This window comes from Argiope bruennichi, chromosome 3, assembly GCF_947563725.1.
Source record: "Argiope bruennichi chromosome 3, qqArgBrue1.1, whole genome shotgun sequence".
In the NCBI taxonomy this organism is placed as follows: domain Eukaryota; kingdom Metazoa; phylum Arthropoda; class Arachnida; order Araneae; family Araneidae; genus Argiope; species Argiope bruennichi.
The window spans coordinates 44,029,944-44,043,257 of record NC_079153.1 but is presented as its reverse complement, the minus strand read 5'-3'; the positions used below and the strand labels follow the sequence as shown (position 1 = coordinate 44,043,257).

The 13,314-nt window shown below is 30.3% G+C and overlaps 1 protein-coding gene across 2 annotated transcripts in view; it reads left to right on the top strand.

Moving 5' to 3' along the window:
- Positions 1-13,314, top strand: part of LOC129963320 (protein PRRC2B-like) — a 31,048-nt gene that overhangs the window by 9,360 nt on the left and 8,374 nt on the right. Inside the window, exons 9-25 of one of the 2 annotated variants that reach the window (XM_056077622.1) lie at positions 1,067-1,267; positions 1,457-1,810; positions 2,089-2,383; positions 2,994-3,312; positions 3,433-3,583; positions 3,670-3,830; positions 4,435-4,568; positions 4,888-6,970; positions 8,475-8,572; positions 8,849-8,991; positions 10,131-10,287; positions 10,373-10,719; positions 10,847-10,966; positions 11,054-11,191; positions 11,277-11,507; positions 11,588-11,778; positions 12,945-13,221. In XM_056077622.1, the coding sequence (XP_055933597.1) occupies positions 1,067-1,267; positions 1,457-1,810; positions 2,089-2,383; positions 2,994-3,312; positions 3,433-3,583; positions 3,670-3,830; positions 4,435-4,568; positions 4,888-6,970; positions 8,475-8,572; positions 8,849-8,991; positions 10,131-10,287; positions 10,373-10,719; positions 10,847-10,966; positions 11,054-11,191; positions 11,277-11,507; positions 11,588-11,778; positions 12,945-13,221 (5,400 nt within the window). The remainder of the gene's footprint in view (positions 1-1,066; positions 1,268-1,456; positions 1,811-2,088; positions 2,384-2,993; positions 3,313-3,432; positions 3,584-3,669; positions 3,831-4,434; positions 4,569-4,887; positions 6,971-8,474; positions 8,573-8,848; positions 8,992-10,130; positions 10,288-10,372; positions 10,720-10,846; positions 10,967-11,053; positions 11,192-11,276; positions 11,508-11,587; positions 11,779-12,944; positions 13,222-13,314) is intronic. The other variant, XM_056077623.1, reaches the window with a different exon arrangement.

The window sequence follows — 13,314 nt, the reverse complement described above, 5'->3', positions numbered from 1 at the left end:
AATTTATAGTATGTTAAAGTTAAGTTTTGTCATGCATTAAATAAGATTTAAGTTATTTCTCTGAAAAGTACCTCCATGCACTACTTTTGCTATAATTGTCATCGGATTATATAATTTTGGGTTATGAAAATTGTAATTTATTTGCTACATGTAATATAAAAAGAAAATACGGTTTTTTGAAAGAAAACTGTTCTTTCCTCAGCTAGGTATAGTTGGGGAAAAAATATAATTTGTTTTCCTTCATCTTTTTGGGGCATATAATTATGCATTCTTCTAAAATATATTATTTGCCTTCTTCAAATGCAATTCCTCAACATCAAGAAAATTGTTGTATTGAATATTTTAACTATTAAGATGTTTTGACTATAAAATATTTAAAGCAATTTCAAAAAAAAAAAAAGTTTTACAAATTAAAGTTGATGATTGGACAATCTAATGGTGGTAGAAGGACAGGAAAGAGTTATTTGTGCTGTAAGCTGACAAATTATTGTGTACAAATTCTCTGAAAAAGCATTTTAATAAAATGATAGCTAAAAGGAATTTATGTTATAAAAACTGAAATAAAATTTAGATAATGTTTTTTGGATTGTTTTCAGTTGTATTCTTTATAGTTAGGTGAGTTTCTTTATATTTGTTTTGTATGATAATATGCCCAAACTTGGAAATCATCTTTGAAATGAAAAGGTAGGAACAAATATGAATTCATTTTTATAAATTACCTGTTATAATTATTTGCAATATATCCTATCATTTGCGTTATTTCTTAAAATTTTTTTATATTCTATCTCTGATATAATATATTTAAAAAAGGGTCAATATTGTTATGATCATACAAAGTAAAATAACTTGCTACTCTTATATTAGTCTAAAGGTGTATAATCACTGTGCCTAGTTATGTTATTAGACAGGAGCTTTAAATTTCTCTCATTGTGTTGGTAAATATGAAGGTGTATTTCTGATGGTCTTCAGAATGGTACATTAGTATGCTGTTTATAAGATATTATAGGCTTTCTTGGTATTTATTTTATGGGGGTTTATAAAAGTGCCCAAACCATGTCTCAATTAGGATGAAAGGTGGAAGACATGGAATCAACCTTCTCAGGAGAGGTCTGCTCCCATGGGTGGCATGGAATTACAAAGACAGTGGCAAGCTCAGCAGCCTCCCCAGAGGCCATTTGACTACAGGGGGCCACCTCCACAGCCTCCAGGGTCAGCATATGCTGCACCCCATGGGAGAATGGCAGCTGGTCCTGTGCCCCTTATGCAAGTAAGGACATTGTCCTTAGCATTGCTTGCATTTATTTAAATTTTCTTGTTAGACTTTTCTTTATTCGTAGAGTGAATATGACAAGTTAGTGCTTGTTGAAATATTTTTGTCTGGTATATTACTTGTTTTCCCACTTTTTTTTTGAATTCAGTATTTGAAACGACTCTAAATATGATTTCTTTATTGCAGCATGGTAGTTATCCTGCACCACGAGCTGCACGCCCAGGTCCTAGGTCATCTTCTGTTGCTGATGAAGATGAAATGTGGCGTCAGCGTCGAAAGCAGCATACTGAAGAGATGACCGTGACTGTTGAAAGAGCACGGCAGCGTCGAGCAGAAGAAGAAAAACACTATGAACAGAGCAAACAGTCTGCTCAAGAAAAAGCTAAATCTTTTGAAAAATGTGATAAAGAAAAAGATATGGACATTGATGATGCTGACAGGTCTCGGCATAGTAGTGAAAGTAGGGAAGATAAACCTCCTAGTAGAGATGGTAGGGAAAGGGATCGTGACAGAGGAGATCGCTCTCAGTCTAATTACCCAGTATGTTATATGCGTTTTAATTGAATTAAAATTACATTGTAGTTCCATATCAAATTTTTAAATTAAATTCAGTTATTTCAATATATATATAATATGATTTGTTTTTACTGTTACTTTTGTTTTATATTCACTTTTTTTTCTTTATATCTGTCAAGTTAATTTGTAAAAGTAAAAGTGTCCTTTTATTTTAAGATTCTTATTTTACTGATTTTGAAAAATTTATGCCTTTTTTTTTATTAATGTGATAATTATACAAAAGTCTGTTTTCTTTTTCTTAGCAATTCACATTTTCACGACAATTTCAAAAGAATGTACCTCCACGTTTTCAAAAGCAACAAGCAGAATATTTGCGACAGCAATCTCAACAACCAGTGGCTATTCCCTCAAGTCAGAGTGGTCAGCCACATTTCATGCGTTCACAGTCAGTAGGACAAACTAGTCCAGGAGCTGTACCGCTATCCTCTCCTGTTGGTAATCCTCCACATGGAGTGCAATCTCAAGCACCTGTGCAAATGCCATTAAACTATGATGCTGGGTGGTCTTCTCATCCTTCATATGTTAATCAAATGCCAGGTAAACTTCTGGATAGTTTATTAATTCTTGTTGTACATTTTATTAAAATACTTCACATTCACTCAAAATTCGTTCATTTATAAAATAGTTTTAAATCTCTACATTTACTTTTTATAATTGTATAGTAGAAATGTTTATTTTTTAATGGAGTGAATTTTTTTTTATTAAGGAAAGGACTAATTTATAACTGTTGGAGCTTCTATAAGAAACATACCTTTTGAAGCATTCTTCATATTTATATTAGGCCAACTTGTTTTAATAATCTTATTTTAAATTTATGGACCACTGCTAGTTAGTACATTTCCATTTATCAATCAGATCAAACATTTTGAAAGTGAATCTAGTCTTGTTTAAATGATGATGTATGGCCAAGTTGATGGTTTTGAAGTTACAAAATATTTTTTGAAGTGATATATAATATAAATTATGAAGAACCTAGCGTTGAATTAAATGTTATGTCTATTATTATAATTAAGGATTAATATAAATTGCTTATTTTAATACTGATAATGTTGAGAGCTATTTTATTGTACTGAAGAAATGTGCATTATTAATTAGTGTGTCTATCAGTGTTCGTTTTTAATGTTACAGTGTTGATCAATTTTTCTAGGAATGTCTCCCCCTGTATCTAAAGATAATAGACAGAGGTCTAATAGTCAAGGTTCAGGTACAGATAGCTATGAAAGTGATAGTTGTGTACCAGATCAGAATGCAGCTTATGAAAGAGAAAGTAGAGAAAATTACTGGTCACGAGATAGGCGTCAGCCAAGTGCGGGGAGTTATGATAATTGGCATTCTCCATCATCTGGTGAAGGATATTTTGATCAGAAAATGGATTCTAAGATGTATGATCAAAGGCATGACTTCAAGAAAGTATCCGAGAAAGAAGAAAAAGAATTTGATTCTCATATACATGAATCGGAACGGAGGTATGAATTCTATTTTAAAATTTTATTATTTTTTTTATTGCTAGATGTTTTAAATATTTTTTTTTCCCTTAGAACTATAAAATCTGAATCTTGCATTTTTTTTTTCTTTCCTCTTTCCAGAGAAAAAGAATTTGATAATCAAGATTTTAGGTACAAAGGTCGAGATTCATTCAAAGAAAATAAACATAGTGATAGTCGTGAATTAAAAGACAAGAGCAGCAAATCTAGTTCATGGTCTAATTCTCGAGATTATGAAGATAGAGTGCCATCAGTAAGAATCTTTAAATTTTTCTATGCCATTTGTGTATTTTATATTAATTTTTAACTGCATGTTTATATGTTTAACATGAATTCTAGGATCCTTTTGATGAGCCCCATGAAACTTCTAGAGAAAAATCTGGAAAGGATAGGAATGATCGGTATGAAAGACAAGATAAAGAAAGATGGGAAAAGGACAGGCCATCACGACCAGATAGCCGGGATTCAAGAGCAAGTAGAGAATCTACCAAAGACGACAGGTAGTATTTAGGAAAATAAATGTTTTCCTTCATTAACTTTCGTTTGACTTTAGAAAGTTAAATAAAATTTGCTCTCAGTAAAAATTAAATGGAGATATTCTTACAGTTATAACTTTTGGATTAATTTAAAGTGAAACGTCTCTGAATTCTTCGTATTTGTTTTAAATGTGTTATGTGCATATATATATATAATTTTTTTTTTTTTTTAAAATTTTGACTATATTCATCCTTCAGATTGATATTTTTCTAAATTGTTGAAATCCTTGATTTCAAGTGTTTTTATAAAGAATCTTATAAATAATTGTCCATCAACAAATATAATGTGTATTAATAGCAGAAATAAGTACAGTGAAAAAGGATGTGTTAAGAAAATTGTCTTTTTTATAACTTCATATAATTTTTTTTATAAATGTTAAGTTAGATTAGCACTTTTCTTTGTTTATAAATTCAGTTTCATCGTTTAGGATTTGTTTACATTATCTATATTAGAATAAATTGAATTAATGAATGGTATTAAGTGAAATAATTCCAAATCTTGCATTCTTTATTACAATTGTGTATTAAATTGTCCATAACTGTAATATGAATAAATTTTATATTTTAGGCACACTATTGACAGAACTGAAATTAGTTCTCAACCAGAACGTGATAGAAAGGGACTTACTTCTAGAGAAGAAAAGAAAGAAAAATCTGGTACCCTGGATTGGGGAGAGACTCCATATCCTGTAGAATCTAAAAGTATGATATGCTTATTTTTTCTGCTATCTGTTGGATTATTTCATAATAATCAGAAGTTTGTGTTCTTATTTTTTAAAAGTAATAAAACCTTATGGTTAAAGAATTTCAGTTGTTAAAGGTGTATATTTTGTTTGGAATTTGTATGTTCTATATTGCGTAGTGTTTTAATATTTGCCTTGCATGATGTTATGCAAAGTTAAATTTAAATTAATTGGTTTGCATGTTTGAATTGGTATTGTAACTTTTAATTTTTCTTTTAATTTAATGGAATTTCTCTAAGTAAATATTAGTGTGATTTTTAAGTTTGGTGTTTTTCTAGGACGTGAATGGTATCATCACCCACCACCTATAACTCCTAAGCAGTTTGAAAGTGTCAGGCCCCCAAAGAAAAACCTCACACCTCTGAGGCGATCTAATGCTGCTGTTACCTCATCTTCCACACCTGACAAAAAGTTGGAACCTGTTAAGGATGATGTTTCCAGTAAAAAGACTGAATTGGATTCTAGTGTGAAAAAAGAAAAAGACGCAAAAGAAGAAAAGAATGAAAAAATAAAGAGTGAAAGTGCTGCTAAAGATATTGAAAAGACACCTGAAAAATATGAACAGACTCATTTTGAAAAAATGAAATCATTTAGTAAAGAAAGTTCTAAAAAAAGTGATCTGGATTCTTCAGAGGTTCCTAAAAAGGACAGTATTTCTGTTATAGATGATAAAGACAAACAACGTAGTGAAAAAGAAAAACATGAACATTCCACACGAAGTGAACAGAATAGAGAACGCAGGCGGGATGGAAGAGAAAGGGGTGTCAATTCAAGATCTAGAGGAGGAAGCTCCTTTGTTAATAATACTGATCAACCTGCTGTTATAAGTGGAGGAGGCAGTGCACGTTATGAAAGTTCTAGAGGTCGTGGTGGTGGCAATAGATCTGGAGCATACGGACGTGGACCTTCCAATGTACAGTCCGGTGCTGCTGCTTCTACTGGTGTTGGTGCTTATCGTGGTAAAAGAGAATATAGACGATCTAAAGTGGAAAGAGGACCACGATTTGATCGGCAAAAAGAAAGGGATAAAGTTAAAGATGACAAAAAAGATAAACATAGTGATGATACGTCTTGTTCTGAAGTTGATGAAGGCAAGTTGGGTCACTTGAGGCAGAAAGATGAAGATAGTGAAGTATCTGTTGATGAAGCTAGTGCATCCACAACAGAAAGTGCACAAGCTGAAAAATATCAAAGTTCAGAGATAGTTCCTGAAGAAGAAAAAAATTGTATAGGTGACCTTTCTACTGTATCAAAGGACAATATTAAGAATGATAAATATAAGAAGGAGAAAAAAGATCATACAAAGATAGATTCAAAACCCTATGATGATAGGCCTAAAGAAGAAAAGGGTGGTTTTGCACCAAGAGGTGAACCATCCAGAAGAGGCCGTGGTGGTGGAAGTACTTTATCCTTTAGAAATTCAAGAGGTGGAACTAGATATGGACCTAGTAGCTATGGCCCTCCTCCTTCTAGAGCTGGATTTGGTGGAAATAAACCGGAAAAACTTGAAGAGCAAAAAATTCTAGAAGAAAGTTTTAATGATGATAACCAAGGTGATTTTAAAACAAATGTGTCAACCATTGAGAGTGTAAATAGTGACTTTCCTAGGGAATCGAATAAATCCCGATCTCTAGAAAGACCACAACAAAGGAGACCTGGTCGTTATGAACATTTGCCACCTCGTTTTCAAAAGAGGCACGATCGCCGATTAGAGAAATTCGACCAATCAAGTCGAGGAAGAGGTCGTGGTCGAAGTAGCATATATTCAGGTAGTGGTGGTCAAATAATAAGTAAAATGGGTCAAGGTGGTAAAGAAAATTTATCTGATGTTGCAAATGAAGAATGGGAAACTGCTTCAGAAAGCAGCGATATTGCAGAAAGACGAGACAGGCATGACGATAAGGATGATTTGCGGAAAAAAGATCAGCGAGATAAAGGATCATCTGCTTCACGAAAGAGTTTCTCCAGTCAACGACCTGTTAATGATAGTAATCAGAATCGAAGAGGTAATGAATCGCGCCGTGGTGGAGGCCCAAATTCAGGTGACAGAAATAGGCAGCGCGATACATATTCTAGAGAAAATCGCACTAGAGATTCCGGACGAGGTCGTCAAAATAATAATTTTGGAAATGCTGGTGAAAGAAGGTCTGTTGCTAATAATGGGAACAATTCACGACCATCCAGTAGTGCTGGTCACCCTGGAAGTGTTGGGAGAAATAACGGGAGAGGTGGAAATCCCTCATCAAAAACTGGTGCCTTTCAACCTAAAAACGAAGGCACTGCTGCTGTATATAGAGTAGATGAAATAAAATTACAAGATCCAAATGGAGTTCAAGCTGCTCTTACTGATCTCACAAATAGGTAAGTTTAATATATCCTTTTTAAGAATAAATGTAATTTTTTAAAATAAAATTTAGGTATATATCAATGCTATATATTATAATAAACACGGAAAAATGTTATTCCAATTGATATTTAAGTAGTAAAATTTTTAGGAACCTGTTTCATGTTACTTTGTTCTTGATTTTTGTAAAATTTTAGCTTTTGTTACAATTATTAAGTTTTTAAACTGTTTTCCCGTGTTGCATATGTAATCTTATTTCAAATAACGTGGGTTATAAATATCATTCATTTATAATCGGCATTAACTGAAGTTGATATAAGATGATGCTTATTCATAGTTAAATAATCCCGAGCATCTTATTTTTCACACATTGAAACAGAACTGAATTTGAAAAATATTAGTTATTAGTGTTTAAATTTCAGAGTTTATTCTTAAGCTTGCTTTTAGTAATGCATACTTTTTCATCATTAATAATGTAACTGTTTGTAATTTGTAGCTTTTGTAAACTTAGTTATTATTACTAATATGGCTTCAAAATTGAAGCACTGTATTTTTTTTTCTTTTTATTTCAGTTTTGGATAGTTGATTGTTGTAACTTGTTGGGCTGCAAAAAAAAAAAAAAAAAAAAAAAAAAAAAATGATCTATTTTCATGTTCATTTCATGTTTCAGCAATGGTTAGAATAATTAATATATTGAAAAGTGCAATTTATGGGAAGCCCATTGTAATGCAATTCATATTAGATTTATATGCATTAAAAAATTCATGTTATCATGAACTGAAATTACCTGGTCTGCAAAGGTGGTTAATTACAGATAAATGGTGTTTATATGTGTAGTTTATATTCAATATTTATTTTTTAAAAATTTTATATGTATCTTTTTACTTTGATACAACTTCTCTACCAGAAAACTCTATTTAAACTTGTTTGCCTGTTCTAATCTATTTGTACATCTTCTCTATATAATCATTCCTCCGTTTGATTATTGACATTATAAATTGAAAAGAGGAAAAATATTTTTAAATAACCATGGTGTTGTAAGGGATGTTAAATTTAGTAATATAATGTTGGTAACTTAAAATAAAAATAAAAGTGTTATTATTCATTAGACAATTAGTATTTTTATAATGCAAATACTGGTTATCAATTTCATTTGAAATTTTTTTTTCATTTTGTTTATTTAATGTAAAGTGATGTATTAAGATATTTCAAATGATTCTTCCTTTTCAACAATCATATTAGATCTGTATTGATTGTTTGTTTTTAGAATATCTTTTTTACATACAATTTAAATATTTTTTCCAATTTTTGAAATTGTTTAATTATGAATATTTGTCATTTTCTTTTCTACTATATCCTTTTGGTTTACTAACAGTTTAATTGCCGTTTTAATTTCTTATTTGAGATGTATATTTAAAGTATCTGTATTAAGAATTACACTAGAAAGATGGAATATGTTTCTAAATATAATAAAGAAATTTTTGTTTCCTGGTTTGCATTAAATTGTTTTTGTTGTTTTAGAAGAAATATGAAAGCAGAAGTTTCGGTTGCAAAAGTCCCGAAGAATGATAAAGACAAAACTGGTGGCTTAGAGGGTTACGATTTAAATAACTATGCTAGTAAGTTGTAATTTAATATGCATTTATTTGCCTTTTTAGTACTGTAATTAATGATTATAATCAAATATTAACTGTAATGTGTTATTCAAACTGTTACATGTTATTTGAATTGTGTAAATTCAAACTGTATTCATATATGCTTATATCTATTCCAGCTAAGTGGAATATAATACTTAAACTTGAGTTTAAAGATAAAAACAAATCTTATTAATGTTTAATATTCATCATTGAAATCTTATTTATTAATGCATTTCAAACATTTCCCTCTTTTTAAAGGTGTTGTAATAATTGATGACCATCCTGAAGTTGGAGAAGATCCTAACCTTTTATGTGGTACTGATGATGGTTTTCAAGAAGTGACTTCAAAAAAGCGACATAAAATAATGATTGAAAGTGAAGTTAAAAAGATGAAGAAAGAGGTAGTTTTATTTTTGTAAATTATTTAATTCAATTATGCCTGAGAATCTATTTGAAAATTGATTTATTAAAATTTTATTATTATTACTTCATTGAATCTAGCTAAGAAAGCCATTTTGAAATTTGTGCTTATAATATAATTTTAACATACTGTAGAGATCACTTTGGCATTATTTTCTTAGTTTCTATAAATAGTACCATTGTTTTTAAAATGAAATTATATTGTTAACCTTAAATATTTTTTAAACTTTAAATAGAAAAATTGCTATGCGAAAAGTAAGTTTTTTTTGAAGAGGAGAGTAATTTATATAATTACTTATGCTATTTATCAGTTGTTTATATTGTTTAGATTTATCTTTTAAAATACTATTGTTTTGAATTTTTCTTATCTGTCTAAAGTACTTTCATGCTTTCCATAATAATAAGTTCATGGAGTTTATGTATTATGTTTTAAAATCAATGGTCATTTTTTTTCTTTTCTTTTTAAGTGCATTTAGATTTATTTTGTATGTATTTTCTAGTACTAGGAGCAAGCCTAATCTTAAATGTACCAGAGAATAAATATTTTTCTTATGTAAGTTTTAATACTCAGTATTAAAATGTCCCTTTATATCTACATTTGTGTTGCGATTTAAAAATTGCTGATTGATGATGACAAATTTCTTTCCCCAACTGATGAAAATGAAGAAATATGCTGTCTGAAAAGCAATTATAATTTGTCAATCTTAATGTCATTCTAACAATGGTTGTATTTTTGCCATTAATTAGCTTAAAAATTTGATTATGGAATGCTTATTCTAACTTTAATATCTTATTTAGGTATTGATTGATAATTAATTTGTTTTGTTAATTCCGATTGATTTTTTTGGCTATTGTTTTTAATTATTCTGGAATTGTATATTACTATATTGCATTTTTATGTAATTAACCGTTAAAGCTTCATTTCATTTTTTATTAATTAGTTACTTATTTTCTTTATACAATTATAATTTTTTTTTATAACAAGCCCATCTTTAAATTAACTGTTACTTTTTGGAACATTGCTAAAAACAGATTAATAAAGCCATAAATATTGTCTAAATTTTAAATTTTACAAAAAATAATTTATTTGAACTCGTATTTTAAATTTCTTTAATTTTAGCCTCATACACGGAATAAAAGTGGCTCTCGTTCGAGGCAAAGTCGCCTTCCTCCAAGGTTTGCTAAGCAGAGAGAGAGCATTGTTAAATCTGCAACTACTACAACTACATGGGATATAAATGTTGATTTGTCTTCAAGGTCATCTTGTTCTGTTAAAGGTAGTTATAAAGTTATAATTTGTATTCTTATGTTTACACAAGGAACTTCTATTTATCTAAGGTTAATTTAATTCATTAATTTCAGACGCATCACCAGCACCACCATCGGTTAATGCGTGGGAAAAGCCCATCAATCATTCCCTACGTTCACAGTCTCCCGTTGTTTCTTCACAATCAACTACAAGTAGTGGCACTAATACTATTGTCAGTTCTTGTACGCCAGTGGTTTCTGTAGATGTTCAAGCACTTTCCACAACATCCAAATCAAGTAGCTTTGATCGCAGTGATCAACATGACAGTGGTATTGATGTTAGTGACCAACCAGCATCTGCAGCTTCATCTCAACGATCGTCTCCTAGTAATGACTGCAAAATAATTACGCCAGCTAATGGAGGAAAGAATACATCTACTGAAGTATCTGAATTAGCAAATGTAAGTAGAGATAGTAAACTCAATTTTGAATGTTAGTTTTTGGAATAAATTTTGTAATGTGTATAGGGAAGTATATAATTATGTTAATTTGATATTGTTTCTGAAATTGCACAATTATCTGCTGTAGGGACCTGAAATAGATGCCTGTAAACCTATGTGTACTGTGGTATTTGAAAATAAAAACTTCAAAGCAGAAAATGCTGTGCTTGATCAGTTCGGCGGGCAAAATAAAAGTCAACCTTTAAAGGTAAATTGGATATTTGGTTACTGTTTGAGTAAATTGTAATATATGTGTAATGAGTGTATAGAGTACATTGTATTATTTTAATTTTAGGATGCAGCTACGCCATGTGAAAATCTAGCTCTTGGAGTTAATTCAACTGCTAAATCCAAAGAATCAACTCCTGATGTTGAAGACAAATCCCACTGTATGCCAGTTTCTTTTTCAAATAATAAAGAATCGTATGGAAAGGTATCTTTTAATATCTATTAATTAATTTTAAATGAAAATTTGTTTAAAAAAGTATTCAGTTTTAAATTAAACCTTTTCTTAATAGGGAGAAGAAACCACAGATATGAAATTAGATTTCAATTTTGACTCCGGTTTAGAAAGACTTACAGATGACAAGAATACTAGAAATCAGAATGGCACTTCTCATATGCCTAACAAATCTCTTAATATTTCTCGTACTATTGAAGTGCCAAATAGTGCATCGCCGGTTGGCGTTCAGTCTCCTATTTCACCATCAACTGATGATTTAAATTTAAAAATTCAGTCTGTTAAGAAGGTATGTTAATAAAATTTTGATTATACATTGAAATCAATCTTTATGTATTAAAAAATTTTAAAACATATTATTTGCATCAGGTATGGGAAAATGATCCACCATTACCAACTGTCTTGGAACATCCTCAAACGGTTTCTGAAGAAAATCCTTCACCTACATCTTACAATTCTTTTGCTAATAATGGGGACACTTCAGCTAATGTGTATAATTCTTCTGTTGACTCCAGTTCCCAAAACAGAAAGGAACAAGATGTTTCGGAAATTTCATTTAGGTAAGTGCTTTACTTTTTTTTTTTTTTTTATGCAACATAAAAGTTATTCTTATAAGATGGCATGTTCTCACCTTTTGGCAAATGTCATTGGTAACCAGTAATTAGACTGGAGTTCCTTAGAAACAGAAATGATTCATGAATTTCAAATCAAATCTAAAATTCTTGAGCAGAATTTATCATGTTGCTGCATGTCCTCTGCTATACATGAAGTTCTTCTAGGTACAATGCATTATAAAAGGTGCTTGAATTTGAAGACCATTATTAACTATATAACTTTTAATTTTGAAATGCTGGAATGGTTATTGCTAAGAAATAGTTTGAAGTATGGATTGTGCCAAACTGGATACAACTTGAAAATTTTTTAACTTATTTAATTTTTAATATTTTAGTTGGTGAAGAATTTTAGTTATGCTTGGAAGTGCATATGTAACCCTTTATGTGTTATTAAAAAGAGTAGCATTAGAGCCCATCTAATAGGGAGGAGTGCATAATTATCCTCAGATTTTCTTTAGACCTTAATTTATCTTCTAGTTGACTTGTTATGTGAACAAAGTATAAAAATATCAAAATCTTAGATTTTTTCTTCTTCTGTAGCTTGTCATTCTGTTTGTACATGCTAAAAATAAAATACTGAAAAAATAAGACTCAAATTATGTTTAATTGAAGCTGTTTCAAATTTAACTAAGCTGAAACAAAGCACAAAAACATAATACGACAATCCAATTCTGCTCTTATTTAGTCACAATAGCATGTTATTTGTGCACTATATGCTATTCATTAGTCAGATTGAAGTCCAGTTTTCACCATTTTATTTATTTTGGCATAATGAATGGAATTTGAAGTAAGTTAATTTACACTTTAATAAATATATTTTACTGTAACAGACTACTGATTTTTCTAAAAAAAAACTGCCCCCCCCCCTTTTTTTTTTGTTGTTGTTGTTGAGCTAACCAGTTTATGGGAATGCAAAATAATTCACTTTCCTTTTGAATCTTGATTTTTGCAAAAATTTGCTGAGTATTTTATTATTTTCTAAACTTTTTAATTTTATTTATTATTGCCTAAATTTTTCTGCTCTAAATGGGTTGTATGTAAAATTGTGTGAATAAATTGAATGTTTTCATTTGAATAATTTTTAGATATAATTCCTTAATTTTTTGTTACAGGGAAAATTCTCCACTTCAGCAAACATGCAGTAGTTCTCCCTTGGTGAAAAGTATGGATCATAATGTTTCTTCTGTTAAGTCTCATTTGCAGATGGCTGCTCAGCATAATGTTATAGCAGGGCCTCATTGTCCGGCACCATTAAGTCCTCCTTTAATGGGCGGATTGGAAGCAATGACTGGAATCAGAACAATAGCTGGTCTTACCAGTTCTGTTCAAGTTGCCAGTATTCCTGCTATCCCCAGCCCACCAACTGTTTTATTTAATTCTTCTCAGCAGGTAGGTCACATTTCATGGATCGATATAACCATTAATATCTTGTTCTGTTTGATTTTTAATATATGTAAGTCATTGAATTTTATAGAACTTTTT